This window comes from Amia ocellicauda, chromosome 18 (assembly GCF_036373705.1).
Source record: "Amia ocellicauda isolate fAmiCal2 chromosome 18, fAmiCal2.hap1, whole genome shotgun sequence".
Lineage (NCBI taxonomy): Eukaryota > Metazoa > Chordata > Actinopteri > Amiiformes > Amiidae > Amia > Amia ocellicauda.
Genome location: NC_089867.1, coordinates 17,574,491 through 17,592,069, shown reverse-complemented (window position 1 = coordinate 17,592,069; position 17,579 = coordinate 17,574,491). Strand labels below are relative to the sequence as shown.

General features: G+C 40.9%; 1 protein-coding gene across 7 annotated transcripts in view; it reads left to right on the top strand.

Annotated features, from left to right (window-relative positions):
• Positions 1–17,579, top strand: part of rerea (arginine-glutamic acid dipeptide (RE) repeats a) — a 173,137-nt gene that overhangs the window by 66,890 nt on the left and 88,668 nt on the right. For all 7 annotated transcript variants that reach the window (XM_066691248.1, XM_066691247.1, XM_066691245.1 and 4 more), the window contains one exon: positions 8,959–9,029. In XM_066691248.1, the coding sequence (XP_066547345.1) occupies positions 8,959–9,029 (71 nt within the window). The remainder of the gene's footprint in view (positions 1–8,958; positions 9,030–17,579) is intronic.

Here is a 17,579-nt window from a genome sequence, read left to right as displayed (position 1 = left end):
ACAACACAGCTCATACCCCACACTGTGCCACTATATATATTTAAATATTTATTTAAAACAAAAGCACATTCAAAACTGATAACCAAAACCCCAGCTCCTTTTGAGCTTAAACTAAGCACAGCATACATGTTCTTCTCTACACGAATAACAATTAAAGACACAAACACTACCAACAGCAAGCAGAGTCTGTAATCTGTGTCTGTTGTCAAGTTCACTAGCCAAGTTGGTTCCCGTGATCCAAATCACTTTCTCTCGGACTCTCGCTCGCACTCCCAGGCTCTCCTCCTGTCTCTTCTCAACAGCAAGCCAGTTACTTCTTGTTTTACTGAACAGGGGAGCCAGTCACCAGTGGAACAGCTGATCAGGTGCTTCCCAGTTAATTATCCTCTCCCAGGGTCTGGAGAGTTGCATGGCTGTTCGGTGCAGTCTCTCACAGCACCTCATCACAGTGTTTGCATGTGTTTGCGTGTGTACACAACACACAGGTACATGCTGATTTTATTAAGGTGCAGGTGGGTTTCCATAGAGAGTACCATTTGTATTGCAGACAGGCTCTGCTGACACACCACCCAGAGCGATTACATCTCTGAATACAGTGCTCTCCATCCCCGTCACTCAGTGGCCGTGCAGATATTCCCTCCGAAGCTTCAGCTGCTGTGCCTTGAGAAGCAGTTATGAACATGCAGGAAATGGAAATAATATACTAGACTCCTCGTGACATTATACAAGCAATGTCTTTTGCGGGCCCACTGTTATCAACTCTCGTCCCCTCTGAGAGAGAGCGCTGTGCATACTGTTAGCAAGGATTACATTTTTGTACCAGCCATCATAATCCTAATAAAAAGGAGAGAACATCTGTATCCCTCCACCACCTCATACTGCTTGAGGTCTTTAAATATCATTTGTTTGTGTATTATTATTATTATTATTATTATTATTATTATTAATAATAATAATATTAGTAGTAGTAGTATTTATTTCTTAGCAGACACCCTTACAAAATACATATGTGTACATATAAACACACATCTAATTTAATTGTTCAGAGATGCTGCTGTTGTATCTAAATCATTTGAAGAAACCAGGCCGGCCTACTGAAACTCTCCAGACATTTCCTGCAGGGTCGACTGTTCGCAGTGTTAGGTTTTTTTTTTTTTTTGCAAGGTCGGTGGGTGTCTGGACAGCTGTCACCTAATTATTCCGCTAAGTAAAGCAGCCAACAGTGTTAGTTTAGGCTGCACACACACACACACTGAACTGGGAACTCGGCTCTCCTTTGACACAGCTTAATGAGCTAAAGTAGGGCAACCCAGGCCTCATATACATAAGAGACGAGCCACCAAAAAGAAACCGTCCTGCGCTGACGTTTGGGAAAGACTTTACTTTGCCTTGAATTTGTTGTGTATCGGTAAAAATCACCTGCATGTGCGTTATTTTGCCACTCTCTGATCCTCCATTCATCGCTCATAGAACGTTTGCTTTCCATATCAAACTAGAATCGTTGTGTAAATGTGTGGATGAAACATAGTTTCCCCACTTTGGATTGTGTGAATAAACTGGCCCATCGCAGTAAAAAAATAAATGCATTGCAGAAATGTCATGGTTTGTCAGGTTCTGTCATGCTTGCGGCTTTAACTTCGTGATATTTTTTTAAGAGTATATTCAATGTTATTATCGTTATTTGACTTTTTATTTAATGTTAATCCTTTTGGTGTGAAAAGAAGTGGCTGTCAGCCCCCAACATGTTTACCATCCCAACCTCTTAACAAGCACATAATGACTATGAAGATACTTTGTCAACACCCTGAGACTCGAGGAGGCCTTCAGGGGGATACAAAAGGGAAGCTTAACCAATTTTTTTTTCTTTTTTCTTCTTTTTAATGGAACTAGCCAGTGCTGCCCAGAGTGTAGGTCAGAGCTGTGGTTACAAACATGTTGGGCAACATTTTATTGTTGTGGTCCCTAATGTGTGATTACATTTGGAATGATGGCAGGTCCATTAGCTGAAGTGGTGCTCAATCGTGAGGATATGGGGGACAGGTGCTGTCTGAGCTGAAGCTAGCCAGCCCAACTCGTAGCTCGATCTCTTTTGTGGTATATTTCCTAGTTGAACATTTTTAAAAGGCCACAGAACAAGACAAAAACAATAAAAAATGGATGAGGTCAACAGCAAAACGTTTTCCTGACAGTGAGGACACTCGATCGGCTCGTTACCTGCAGGTTTACGGCTAATTCTCTAGCTCAATGTACCTGCTGTAGGAAGCAGTTTTAATTAAGTGGCTTAGCCTTTACGACAGTCAATGATGGAGAATCACACTTGTTTGTGGGGTTGCTCTGGAAACCTGCCCACCTTGGTTAAACCCTTGTCAGTCTCGATGGCTTCAGGCTCTTGGGTAGGTTTCGCCCTGAGCACGTAAGGTCACAGCCACCATTTGTTTAATCAGTTTGAACTGCTATTCCCATCAGGGGCACATCCCACCTTGAGAGTGAATTTCAGACTGTGAGCTTCCTTGAGAGTACTGTGTCCGCAGCGTGTTCCCCCCCAGTCGTTCGCACTTCTGATGGCTGAGCTGCCATTTATATGATTTTTCTGATTGTTTTCTCTATGAAGGGGGGTTATAATGACGCTGATTTTAGGTGATTAACTCATGAAAGTGAAGAGCAGCTGCAAGGATTTTATGTTGGATATTCGGTTCTGGGACCTTGAGAGGAGATCGGAAGAAAAAAAGAACCATATAAGCTACTGTTGCTTCGATTCACTCTAACAATTAGTGGTCCCTGTGTGTCTGGACCTTGTCTGCTCACTGAACTCTTGTGCTAAATGGAGCGTCTTCTCTTAGTGGTGTTTCTCGTGTGCTCGAATGCCCGTGGCAACAGAGGGCTTCTCTCTCTGTGCTGGAACATTTCAATATATCAGTTTAGTAAATGACTGGCCGGAAGATGTATTCAGATTTACACATTTTGTGTCTCTCATCCGTCATCTATCATGTATCTCTTAGCACCGTTTCCAGCTGCTATCTTCCACCTCACCTGCAGCCTTATTATTCTCCTGCCTTTTTACACGATTTCCTGTGACAATCACTGTCCTTTCAGTGAGTGAGTGTGCATCTCGCTCCGGTGTTTGTGTGAGGACCTATAAAAGTAGAAGTCAAGGACAACTACAAACTGCTCTTTAACTAGAGCCAGATGTTGACTTGCCCAAAGGTCTAAGGTCAAGGAACTTAAAAGCAATGATTCATACACTTGCCATACTACTCTGGCCAGGTGTCTTGGCACCCTCCCTCCTGTTCATTATCTCTATCTAGTAGAAAGGAAGTAAGGTCTCTGTACTACTTTGCTCAGTCTCTTCCCTATGTGTGTCTGTGTGTTTCAGTTTATTTTCCAGCGCTGATTTTGAATTGAGTGTTGGAGGCACGGGGGAAATTAGAAATGCTTAATTTAATTTAGAATTTAGTTACTTGAGACCATTCCAGCAGAGGCAGAAACCTAGGAGCGTGGTTATTAAATCCTCTGTATAAGCCCAATTAAAGCTGATAGTATAAGGTTTTAAATTTTATTACTTTTAATGTATAAGGCTGGCTGGCTGGCTGGCTGAGGGTGACTTTTGTAATATAGATGCATTTACCATGTTATTATTGCATGAATCCTTTTTGTGAGTTTCACAGATCGTTTTAAGAACAGCCTTGCCTTTGTATTTTAGTCCTCAGGGAAACAAAAGCATAAACGTTTAAATTTTACAACTGATAATACCCTAGAAGGCAAATTTCTAACGACTTGAATGCTTTAGAAAGGAAACCGTAACACAAATAAATCCAATATAAAACAAACAACTACCAAAAACAATAGGTCTTTGTTGGATTTTAAGGCATTGCAGGCCAAAAGAACAAGAGTCTGTGAAGTCAAGTGTTCCCTGAGAGAGGAGAGACATGGGGTCTCGGTAGTAATAGGAAGAGATGTTTGTGTACAGGGGTGTGGCTGCGCCCCGGTGTTGGCGGACTTGCATTTCTTCTCAATTGTTTTTTTTTTTGGGGGGGGGGGATATTAATCTCAGCCATGTCACACCTGGGCAGACACTGGTGATCAGGCATTGTTTGCGATTTTTTGCCGTTTTCCGTGCCGGGAGAGGGGCGTCTCCGTGACTGGAGATGCGAAGAGTGAGCGAGACAAACAGGTGCCACGGCGCATCCGTGTCTCCCTGTGATTAATGGAGGCAGCCCTGCAACAGCCCCATCCCAGCGCCAGTGTGTTAACATCTGTAAAAATCGCTGTCTGTCATTGCTGTAATAAACGTGTTTTTGTTTTCCTTTGCCCCCCCCCCCCCCGCCACCACCTGTCTTTGATTTTTTTTTTTTTTTTTTTTTTTTAATAAGAATTCCGAATTTTTTGCTTAGAGAGAATACCTTACCAAACGGGTAGAAGACTGTAAATATGTTTTTGTTTGATTATTTCATGTTTGCAGGTGTGTTTGTAATTTGTGTGTTCTGGCTTTTGCTGTGAATTTGCTATCCAGGAATTATATTCAGTTGAGCAGTTCCATATGCATTCATTTCTGCCAAGTGTGTTCTGTAGGTGTTAAGGCAATGAAACGATGAGGGATTGTGATGTGTAAGAGGCTAATTCTATAAAGAAAGAGAAAAGAAAGGCAGTGTGTATTAACAAACGCAAAGCTTGTATAGCTTTACATTCACACTGACAGGCAATGCACTGGTTTTAAAATACTGAAAGCAGCGCTTAAAGCTTGAGTGGTGCCTCTGACAAAGCTCTGACTGAATCTTATCAAACCAAGAGATAAGGGGAAAATATGTACATCATCATAATAATAATATGTTTAATGAAAAAAGAACAAAAAGCAACCACCACCGCCAAAACAAAACCCAACAATAGAAACCGCTCGAGTCTCCTCAGTAGCTCAGTGCGTCTGAAGTGAGCAGCGTAAATTGGATGAGCAGTTTATTGTTGAGCTGAAGCCTTGACACATTGTGTTTACAAAGAGCGAGCCTGCCGCGGTGCTTGAAATGGGCCCAGCAGGAAGTGACATGAGCAGAGCAGGCAAACAGTTTGTCGGTCGCCGACCATGTGGGGAGAGCGCTGTGACAGTGCTGTCCGGCCCCACTATGCCTCTGCCCCCGCACGCCGACTGATCGGATGCCCCCCGATGTTTCATTATTACATTCCCTGTGCAGTTTAATTAGATGTATCTGTGGAAGGGAGGGATTATTACATTCAAGGGTGACCATCTTGCATTAACAGCTTCTCTTTCTCTGTCTATCTGTCTTTATTTATTTATTTATTTGAAGGTAACACATTGCTTTCTATAAGAGGTTTTATTATTATTTTTTTAATTTAAATTTTTATGCACATTATTTTACTCAAAATAGTGTACTGATGCAGATTTGTTTAGTTTTTTTTCCTCACCTCCTTCTTGCAACATTACCCTGTAGATGCAAGCAGAAATGTTAAGAATCCCAATCGGTAGTCAGGACTCGTAATTGTTTCTTAGAAAAAATGTGAGTCTGCACATTAATGGTTACCTTTTTTGAGTTTTCTGTGGTGTAGGTGTGGGCCTGACAACCTGCGAATACTTAAACTTAACAGGCAAATTCCACAAGCTTTTCCCCTGAACACCTTATACTTGAGCTCCACTGTAATACATTGTTTTGTGCTTTTAGGTTGTACAAGTTTTTGAAGACCTTATAGCTTGTTAATTCTTCCTTTCATTGTGGAACAAATTAAATGAATTATGCAGCAGTGTAGACTCTGTTGACAAAGCAGAAAAGCAACACATGAAACAGGTTTTCTCCATGATTGGTAAAGGTGTGTTTTAAATTAGCCACGCTTCAGATGCAGCACAGAATAATTTTCACTACTGGAGGAAAATTAGCTGCTCTTAGCTGGGAAGACTGGCTTTTTTTTTTTTTTTTTTTTTTGTATATGTATATTTTATGCATATTCATGTTGTCGAGTGGCAAAGTGTTAAGCAGTAATAACTGCAATTATTAGGTGGCAGTTTCTGGAGGCTCCCTGTGCTGTAGCTTGGGTTTGTGGCAGTGCAGTAGCACCCTTGAGCTGTAACGGAAGATGATCTGTGGCTTCCTTCGGAGAGGTTAATGATGGATTTTTGCAATTACAAAGCACACTACTCTTGTAAAGTGGGGCAGAGCTGGAGAGTGAGGGAAGACTACAAAAGCCCTGATGTACAACCCACTGCCCCTTCCCCCACTACAGACCACCCCCACCACACATCTCGTATCCTCTGGCCCCCCAACCCATACAAACTGACCTCCCTCTCACCCTGTCCCACTCCTCCACACTTTTTCTCTCTCTCTCTTTTTGAGGTTAATCTCATGATACATATTTGAATATTCAACAGATTGCATGTTCTAAGCATTTTAGGGAACAACATTGAGACAGTTAACCTGTAACACATGACCTAATTTCCCTCCTCAAACCACACACAGTCCCCTGCAAGCACCACAGACTACAAGCGATGTCTCATTTGCCTCAACTTTTGTCTTTTCAACTTTCTTACAACTCTGACAAATATCTGGCCCCCTAGGTTCCATTTATCTTTTGAATGAGTTACAGGACCCAGGTCGAGACGGGCTATAGTCTTCTGATCTATCCTCTTATTTCATCTGATGCTTCCTTCCTGTGTTTGTTGGGGTTTATCATTTGGAGATGGGGGGGGGGGGGTATAAACACACAAACAGTCCTTGTCCTTGCCCTGTTCTTTTGCCTTCTGCGGTGAAATGATAAACACAACAACAACAAAACAGTGCTGTCGGCTTCCGCAGAATAGCTGGATTAAGCAGTACTTTTCTGCAAATAATAGCTGCATATGTGAGGCTGTGCCATATGGATTTACTGCCTTGGTTTGACTGGATTGTCTCAGTGTTTATGTAAACAAAGTAACAACAAGCAGGTTTAGTGCTTTAATGAGATGCTAATATTAAACAAACACACACCGTGTTTGAGGTGCACAGAGATAAGGGCGCCAGGCAGATGCAACGTGAGCCCATCTCCGTGACGATACGGTGGTACTACTAGTTACCACCTGGCTCTGATTGTGCAACAGCGTTTTTGCGGTTTTATATCAGCGATCGTTGGTTAAAGGTCACTGCGCGTGTGCTCGTTCATCGGGACAAGCCTAGGTGACTGATTTGAGTGTGAGCCAGTGTGGTGACACGTGCGAGTGGGCTGCTATAGGTTTGTTCGTTCTAGTTTTGAAAAGTGATAATGTTCAGTTTTACATTACTGGCATCTACACCTTTTCTACAGTCGTGCAATGGGAGAGATGGAGCTGCAGGCTGGAATCAGAGGTATTGGGGTTCTTCTGTGCCTTGCATGTATAACCATCACAAGTGGAGGTGTAGTGACCCCACATTGAGTACAGTCTGAAGTTGATTCCTGGAATACTGTGCACTTCACATTATTCATGGCTCCAGCTTCTGCTACTTCGTCAACTCCCATTTAGATCTCTCCTTTTAACCAAACCCTGTGTAGTCACGGACACTTTATCCTGCCACACATCATTGCAAAACACTCAATTAGGGCCCAGAAACACATTTCAGTTTGCATCATGTCGCGACACATATTGAATAAAGATTTCAGCTTGTTTTCAAACTACGACATCCCTATTGTGAACAACAGAAAGGCTTCCAGCCCTTGATGCTCTGTCAGGCGTTGAGTATCAGGCACTTCTGCTTCTGTCTGTTCATTTTACAGTGATGTTTTTGCAGGCGTAATTGGTGGTAAACCTGCTTTTGAAAGCAGCAAGATTTAAAACCTAGCTCCTCTTATCTGCATCAGGCTCCCCAGGGAGAGGAGCCCTCTTTCTATTGAACGAGCTTACTTCCCTAATAAACCAGGTCCGGATAAATCTATAGGAGGCTTGAACATTCAACAGCGTCTGTGCTGAAAAAGCTGTGTGTGCGAGAGAGACACTACAGAGAAACAGTGGACAGGCCAATGTAACGCATTGATGTCTGAAACCATGGGTTGCTGTTCAGTCAGGCTCCGCTGGGTCCCGAGTCTTGGCCTTACGACAGTCAGTAGTCTTCTGTTCGGTCTGGGTGGGCACATGCAGGACTGACCATGTCGGCTGATGGAGGAGGAGGAGGAGGAGGAGGAGGAGTAGTAAAATATGGACAAAAAATAAAAATAAAACCCTGGGCAATGGAAAAGTCCCAGTGTTACATCACGGAAAAAAGCTGTTTGCAATAATAAACATCTTAAAAAATATCTGTGGACTCATCCATATATAACAGAAAAAAATCTGATTATGTGTGGATAAATCATCCGAGCGCACATCAGTATACTATTTATAATCAAGTGAATAATCTGTTCCATGTACATTACTCAATACAAAAAAGATGTCTTCCACTCCCGAGTGTCCTATAGGGAAGTGAAATCATGGTGTAGGCATTGTTGCTGTATAAAGATAATGCCAATTGCCTTTCATACGTAAACAGCACCCTTTAAGCCCCGGAGGAAAGTTACAATTTGGTTTCTGTGTCACAGTTATAGGGCCGGTCTTGCAGTTGTCTGTCACCTTTTCTATAAAATGTGTATGCGTGTATACTTATGACCTAACCATACCACAAGCTGCTTTCAATTTCATAAATGACACCCCCATCTTTCCCCATTTGCAAGCGTCAACCATTTTTAAATTCATGCTAGGGAAATATTTACTGTTGTCTTGTTTATTTTACTTGGCCGGATCTGTGTAGCTACCTAGCAGCTACCAAAAAAACAAGCACTTCTTTATGGGCTTTTAATAGCAGGAGAAAAACTTCTTCTCACCTCCTGGTTGTATTTGTAATCCAGATCAGCACAAAGAAAGTGTATTGTCTGTAATGTGGTATTTTGTTTCATACACAGTGAGTTCAATCATGGCAAGCAGGGATTTCAAATAAAAAATGCAATGTGAAGATTTAATTTCTCTTCTCTCTCTTTCAGATTGTGTATATATTGAGAGTCGCCGTCCAAACACTCCTTATTTCATTTGTAGCATTCAAGATTTCAAGCTGGTGAGTACCCTTTTCCTTTCTCCTTCTCTTTCCTTCTCTCATATTCTCTCTCCTGTGATTTTGGCTTCCATATCAGTTTGGTGCTTATCAGTGTGTTTCAGAATTGTTTTTGTAAGTTATATAAAAGGGAGATCAAATGTAACTTTGATGTAGAATAATTTGCTGCCTTCATGTGTTTGCATAGTAAAGATGCTTGGTGTACTTCCTATTTTTTGTGTGTGAGAGAGAGAGTGGAGAAGACTCATAAACTCAACAGCCTTTGATCAATCTCTTGATAATGTGGAGTGATTTTTATTTTATTTTTTCTATTAACATATAACCCTAATCAATAGCAAGCATGACATTTCACATTGTGTCCAGTATGGAAAACGGACGCATAAAGCAATGGTTGAAAATGGCCACACTTCTCTGTTGAGGCATTCGGCTGAATCCCAATCTCAGTTAAGATGCACCCCCACCACTTCTCTTTCCCTGAACCTCAGTTTAACCATTACATATAAGGCATTCGTTACCATTTCTGACTCCTTTATCATCCTCATCATCGTCGTGGGGATGTTTTTAAAATATGTGCTCATGAAGCTGAGCTGTAACTTTATTCATGGCTGATTAAAGGAGAGAAAACACGCAGATTTCATTGCTTTTAGAGTCAGTGGACTAATGTGTGTTATAAGGGTTTTATCATGGGCTAAATTCTGCCCATTATGGATGTCAGGAGAATCCAGTTGGGGGTGTTTGAAGCACACGCAAAGATTGAGTTGCTTATATGTGGATGTGGGAAATTAATAATGTCACAAGTTCTGATAACTGGGGATGTGGGGGTGAAAAATGGAAAATATGCAGCTTGATTCCAGTAAAGAATATGTATTGCATTGTTCCTGTGCTTAATAATTTCTATACACGTGTGCAGATCAATAAATGGTCACACTGAACCCCCCATTGCCAAAAGAGGATGCATAGCAACTCTTCTGCAGTGTTAGGAATAATTTGTATTGTGTGTGCAGTTGTTTGTTGGTTTGGTTGGGTTTTGTACCATTCCCAGGAATCATGCTCTGTTCTTTGCAATATTTAGAAAGGGGGTTGGATGAATCCAGACTGGCTTCAGCATACAGCTCTGTTCAAACAAACAGTAAATGGCAGGATCATAATTGGAATAGTTAATACAGTGCCTATAGAACTTTTTTTTCACATTTTGTTGTCAGTGCCTCAGAGTTTCATGCATTTAAATTAGGATTTTTTCCATTTATCTACACACCATACTTCACACTCTTAGGCGGGGGAAGTTTTTATTGTGAAATAATTATATTACAATTTTAAAACTGAGATATAATGATTTGATAAATCTCCACCCCCCTGAGTTAATAATGCTTGGGATATTGTTGTCACATGCACACTTTGATCAGTCTTGGCCATAAAAGCCTGTAGCTCTTGAATTGTTGCATTGACCGCTTTGTAGCTTCTCTGATCATTATCCTCCTTTCTTGGTCATCCAGTTTGGACGGACGGTTTGACCTAGGCATGGTCTTGGTGGTAACCTACACCTTCCACTACTTAATAATTCTTGAGTGTGCGCCCATCCCCTGATCTGTGCCCTTCAACTTTGTCCCGGAGTTCTGTTGAATGCTCCTTAGTGCTCATCATTTAATCTTTGCTTTGAAATGCACTGTGCAGCAGAGGGAATCTACAGGAACTGCTACAATTATCATGAAATCATGTGAATCACTACAGTTTAACACAGGTGGAGTCCACTTAACCTGGTGTGTGATTTTGAAGGTGATTGTTTACACCTGAGCTAATCTAGGATTGCTATTACAGCTCGGCTAATTCAGTTTTTATTTTTAAGACATTTTCTACACATTGTTCACTTGAAAGTTGTGGAGTAGGATGTGTAGATAAATTAAGAAACTAATATTTTAATGCATTTTAACTCCAGACTATAAGGCAAAAAAGGTGAATATTTTGAAAAGGGATATAGACTATCTATTATAGGCACTGTATCCTACACTGCTGAGAAACACACAGATATAGACGTACACACGTCCATGTCGTTTTAAGAAGTGATGTGGCTATACAATCATTAATCTATAAATTAGAACTAAAGTGTGCAAATCCCTAGGTTTAACAGTCCGCAGCACCCACAGGGACAGCATTAATGGCAGAAAACATTAAGGACAATAATCTAAGGTCATAAGGCGAAAGACTCGGGCAGTGTCAGTAACTGCACCGAGGGGTAGAGGACGGGCAGGCATGCAGGCAGAAACTAGCGGTGCTGGAGCGCTAATCGGATTGATGGAAAGAATGCTGAGGATAGCAGGAACTTATGACGGTTCGGCTCTTCCTGCCAATAATAACATATAGAGCATTGTGTGCTAATCCGCACGTTGATTTAAGTGCGGTCTTCAGGTTCTGTGTGTGGCGGTACAGATGGCAGCGAGCAGAGACCGAGATCCATAAAGGGTCTGTCTATGACTTCCCATCTGTAAGTAATGAATGCACTGTCTGCCTGTTTTTATCCCCCCCAGTGTTGCGGTAAGTGGCAACTTCATGGGAAGAGAGAGCGCCAAATTATTTATTTTTTATTTTTTATTATTCATTTATTTGGTTTAATGTACTTATTTTTTCTAAGGTATTTATTTTCTTTCTGCTGCAAAGTGTGTGAAACGACTCAGTCTTTTGCAAAAGCTTAAACCCACTGCTTGTGAGATGTCTCTTGCTATCAGCAGGGGTGGCAGACCGGGGGCTCTGATGCTCACCTCTTGACCCCAGCTGTCACTATCCTTCCGCAATTAGACAACAAACATTTGTGCAGCGTGAGCGGGGTAATATCCGGTATGTCTTTCTGCCAGTGGTGTGGCTGTGCTCTGTTCATAGCAGGATGCGACCCTTCCTCTTAGATTTAAGTCAGTGTCGTTTGGTGAAAAAAATGTAACTGGGTGGGGGGGTTACAGACAATAGTGACACCCATTTAATGTTCGAACAGTTTGGTGACTTTTAGCACTGCATTCTGCTGAAAATGTAACTGAGGGAATTTCTGCTATAGATTTTAAAATCTATACTGTAGGAGCTCCCCACCTTTTGTTTTTTGGTTTTCCAACCAGAGAGGGTATTGATATTCACAGTACATTGCTCAATAGGACACTGCATCATAAAGCAGCCTGAATGAGTCTTAAAAGTGCTAACTACTTAATTCCTCATATTGATTCAGCCCGTTGATATTTGCGTATTTTATTTGCATCCTCTTTGCATGTAGCGTTTTTTTTTTTTTTTTTTTTTTGGCTGGCTCTCAACATGTTGTAAAAAGTATTTACTATAATCTTTCAATAAGGAGAGAAAAGGAAAATCTGTAAAATGTAAGTATTTTACATTGTAAATCCCATCCCCCCCTTTTGGAAAGGGTACAATAATTACCAGATGGAAAATATCGTCTCTGCCTTAATCACAGGCATGAAATACCCTTTGCATGTCCTGCTTGTGTATCCCCTCAAACCAAGCGCTTGCTCACCAGCAGCTTGCATGTATCTGATGTGTTTGTGATGACGGCCCTCCATTCTGTGCTAAAGTTAACAAACCCGGCTTAGCGTGTTCTCCATAAATATTGCAACAGACTCCTCGGGCTCGAGATGCATATTGATTTCAAGGAAGCCTGCGTCCATTAAGATAATATGTACACCCTGGCTGCAGTCCATTACATTCCTTTTGATATTCATAAAATTTAACTGCCGCATTGTGTGTTTAAAAAAAGAAAAAAGGAAAATATTCACGGTTTCCCGAAGGCTGGCGAACAATGTAAACTAGCATGCTTGGCTTCTCTGAATACGTTTACTTATAGCAGTATAATGGATTTACTCCCCAACCCCCCCTCCTGTTTTTACCGAGCGACTTAGCTCTCTGTGTGACCTAGCCTCTTTGGAATGATTAACTTCACTGAGATTGTCTGGCGAGGTGGGAATCTCGCCTTGTGGTTGTTGACTGATGTCGGCTGCACTGAAATAACATGTAATCAATCGCTAAGAGATGAATACGATACAAGAAGGCTGTCATTTCCTCTCCTGCACCCCCCCCCCCCCCCCATTTTTTCCCCTTTTTTTCCCTTTCTTCTTTCTCTCTGGACTTACTGTTCCTGAATGCCCATAAGAAGGTCTTATTACTGTCAATGCCCATACACTTTTTCAAATGTATATTGCTGGGCTAATTATTCAAATCAATGTAAATGTTCGACGATTTTGGGTCGGCGTTCGAGTTTTTGTATTCAAGACTTGCATTCATGCAATTAGCTTCATGCGGCTTTTATGCTTTGACTTCTTAATGAGAACAAAGTGTTTGTGTTGCTATGGTGATGTAGTGAAAATGGCAGCCCAGGAAGAGAAAAGGAGCAAGACCAAGGAGGAGAGAGTCATGGGTGCCAGCAAATGGTTCAGACAGCACTCGAGCGTTGTGTGCCTGCTTTTGCACCGTAACCTGGAATAATGCATTTGTTTCAGAGATGAGAGATTTCAGATCTTTGACATTTAGCCAATCCCATTTTTGAGAAGTGCAAATCTGATGGAACAATATATAAGACGGGTTTGATCCAGACTGACTTGGTTGCATTTACATGAAGGCATCTTGTGTATAAGGCACATATAAATGTGCATGAGAGAGTATTACAAGTGCATTGCCATAAACACTGATTTGTCAGTCACATGATAATATAGACCAATCAGACAATGTGATTTTGATCTCTCAGTGAGAAAAAATTGAAAAGAAAAAAAGTCAATCATTGATGCTTGTGAATCTTCACAACTATTTCAGATCTCGATTCAGCTATTAAAAATATATTCTGCTGGTCCTGGTTAGATTATTATATATACACACACACTATCTATTTATCTATGTCTGTAATCTCCATCCCCCTCTTTCCCTGTGGTTAAACTAATTTGCAGATATTGGACACATCAGCTGCAGAATGGCTTTCCCTCTAATGGAGTGATTGCAGCTTTCTCTGGGGGCTCTCACTGGAGAGAGGAAGAAAAAAAAAGCAGTGCTCTTCCTGTGATTTTCACTTATGGACATTTAATTAGATGTGAGGTACAATACAATTATTTTCAAAGCCTGAGATTCCCAGTTGCTGAAAATAGTGTGTGTGTGTGTGTGTGAGAGAGAAGCTGAATCGTGGTTTAAAATTATTATAATACACTGTTAAACCCACCTTTTGTTGTTTAATTACACTACATGTAAGAAACCAATGTCTTGTGTCTTTAATGTGGCTGTGTTTAATTATTCAGTAAGCTGTGTTCAGCTCAATCAAGATGGGAGTACAAAATAAAGCCAAATTAGTTCAAGACTCCATCAAGGCACAAAACAGGATAGTTTGTTGATTAGAAAACGCGTGTAGGAAACGATAGTTTGGGCGTGTTCTCCCTCTTAAGTGTTTGTACTTCAGGTTTTGCTGTCTGCATGAGTCATTTCCACTTGGTTGCTGAATATATAAATCTAGTATTGTTTAATTGTGAATTTAACATAATATCCTGATTCCTGCTGATTTAAAAGTAGTCACTGTATTTCTTTAACTGCAGAAGTTTACATAACCGATGAGGTGATTTTTCTTGGGGACCTTGTGATTGGATGCCAGGGGAATAGAAGGCATTTTGTGCAAGAAAATGTAAAAAATCAAAAAATAAAGTAATTAAATGAAACTGAATTAGAAGATAAATGCGAGGCTTCCCTGAGTGTGAATGCTGCAACTCTTTTAGGGAGAAAATGGTAATGCACTCAATGTTAGCCTTTCATAATGTGTTTCAGTGCTTATCGTGCAGCCTTCATAAGCTAATGATTCAAAGCTTTAATTAAAAAAAACTTTGATTAAAGATGCAAATCAATGTGCATTAATATCTGAACTAACAAAAGTTTGGCCGTGGATTATTTAAATGGGATCAGCAGATGCACACTGTGTAATGCAAGGAATCAGTTATGCAAAACCTCAACAGAGTTGCTAAATAATGCACCCCTGTAAAAGGCACCTTTTGGTTTAATTGTGTTTTAAAAGCAGCCCTGCTCTCTACCGAAAGATTTCAGCCATTACTGTAAACTGCTGGGCACTGATGATGTTTTCCAGTTTATCCATTAAAGCATCAGGAAAAAGGCCCCCCCCCAACACTTTATTTTAAGCGGCTGTTGGGATTCAGAAACGTGACCATTGAAACGCAGTACGGAGCAAAATTACCCTGGAAGCTTTTGTCTGAGTTTTATTTTTATTGTTTATTATGCGATTAGGTTGGCCAGGGATCAGCACTATCGGTTAACAGTGCTTGTTAATGTTTATTGAGCCACAGCTACTGTTGCTGCCATCTATACCCCCCTTGAGCTGGACGGCAGCGCAGCGTGCTTGTGGACTGGGTGGTTGTCTGCCTCTACAGGACACAGTGTGCCCATGTCTGTATGTGTGCATGCCTTTGTGTATTCATTACCGTCCAGGCTCCAAAAGCATGTATGTAATGTGTGTTTGTGTAAGCACTGCTATAATGAAAGTGCACCTTTTAAAACTGGAAATACTGCTTTGCTCCCCCCCATTCATTCTCTCTTCTTCTCCCTCCCCCCGCAATATCAAAGGCACATAAAGGTGTATGGTGTGTGATTCAGCTGCCCTTCCAAGTCGACATGTTTACTTGATTGAAGCATCTTGACACTGACACGTTCTCCTTGAAGCCTGATTTGAATGGAGTGTACAGCTGTAGTGCCCCAGGGCCTTGTAACAATTTATAGTCTTGATGGAAAGGCAGGAGTGCATAAAAAGACAGTTGAGAAATCCACTAGCACTCTATGATTAAAAAATATTAATAATCATAATAGATGAAGGAAAACCATTGTCAATCCTGTGTAAGATTTATCTCATTATATATAATTAAAAATAAATACCATTTATTAATTGTTAATCAGATCTGGAACATGCAATTCCGTATATGTGCAATTGTCTGTACTTACTAAATATTCAAGATTTTATTTCACATGCTGCTGCTTTTAAAGGGAAATTGATGATCTGCATGGTTAAACATTAATAGTTGGGGTGGGTGATCAGTCAAGCCATTACCAGTCCCCAGTAATAAACTGGTATCCAATTCAAGCTGTAGATCTGTAGATATTAGCTTCTCCCCTTGTGTCTCTAGGGTCTTGCTGTTATTCTGTTTTTCTTTGCTACGGAATTTAAACTGCTAACTATTGGATCAATCCAGTACCCCTTGTTGAAACATTTTTAGGTGTGTGTGCCAGCAGTGTTGCTAAATCTCAGCTGTTGTAAATTTCCAAATGTTTGCTAATGGGGATTCTGATTAATATTCTTGAATGGGACAGCTTTTTTTTTTTCTTCTCTCTTCCTCAATCCACTTGAAATTCCATTGGTGGAAGCATTAATGCCGTTCTTTGTAATGACATTAGATACTTAGCTCTGTGTGTACCATACACTGCAGCTGTTTCCAAACGGGCAGGTTTCCATGGGGTGAAAGAAGCATTCTGTTATTTGTTGGCCTGATATTGAATTTGTATTATTATTTTTTAAGAACACTTAGTTCCTACAGATAGCTACATAATGTTTTCCATGAGGCTGTTTTATTTATATTATCCTTTGTGGATAAAGAAAGCAAGCATCCTCAATAAATAGATTATAAAACAAACACATGCACATAGTTTGATAAATAAATCCCGGACTTGGTGGATATGAAAGAAGTGGCAGTTTAGGTAGAGGTAGCTATAATTGGAGGTAATCTGTTTACTTATCTATTTACCCGTTTAGATCAGCGAGTGAGAATGAGGTGTCTTGTTTGTAGTGTGCTTAAACGCCACGCAGCACACGGGTTGCTGCTATGGTAACTGCAGGGAATATCTTTTTCCGGAGGGACGTGGGGAGAACCAGCGTGGGCTGCCACCAGACCCGGGTAACGGGTTAAGGCTTTGCGTGGCTAGCGACGTCACAGGGATTAAATTCACTGTTGGGGCGCAATTTGGCTGCTTGACTGAAGATAACATTTTCTCACTGGGCAGGAATACTGGGATCAATACCAGCTCCTCGATGTGGGGGTTGAATTATTAAACAGAGCCTCTGTGCTGTGTTTCATTAGACCCGGGATTTACCTTCCCCTGCTACCGCCGTGTCCGTGGTGTTAGAGATTTGTTTGGAAGTCTACATATTTAAAATGATTGAGTTAATTTTAGTGATTCTTTGTCTTATTGAAATAATAAAATGCACAGGCTGTTTTGATGCATGATGAATACGTCAGGTCTTTGTGATGTCTTAACTATCATTAAACACCAGCACTTCAGTTTGGCGTTGCATTCCCTCTTGTCATATATTTATACAATTTTATGCATACATCCTCTTAGGACCGGTTTCCATTTTCTTTCTCTTTGCTCCCCACCCTATCCCTTTTCAGTGCTTCAATAAAACGTGGAAAAAAGATCTAATCTGCCAGACACGTAATTCAGAGCATTTGAAGTCATATAGCTTTACTGTAATAAAACCAGCCATTGTAAAGCGTTAATCACTGGAATTGTAATGAGACTGCCGGGGTTGTCTCTTCAGCC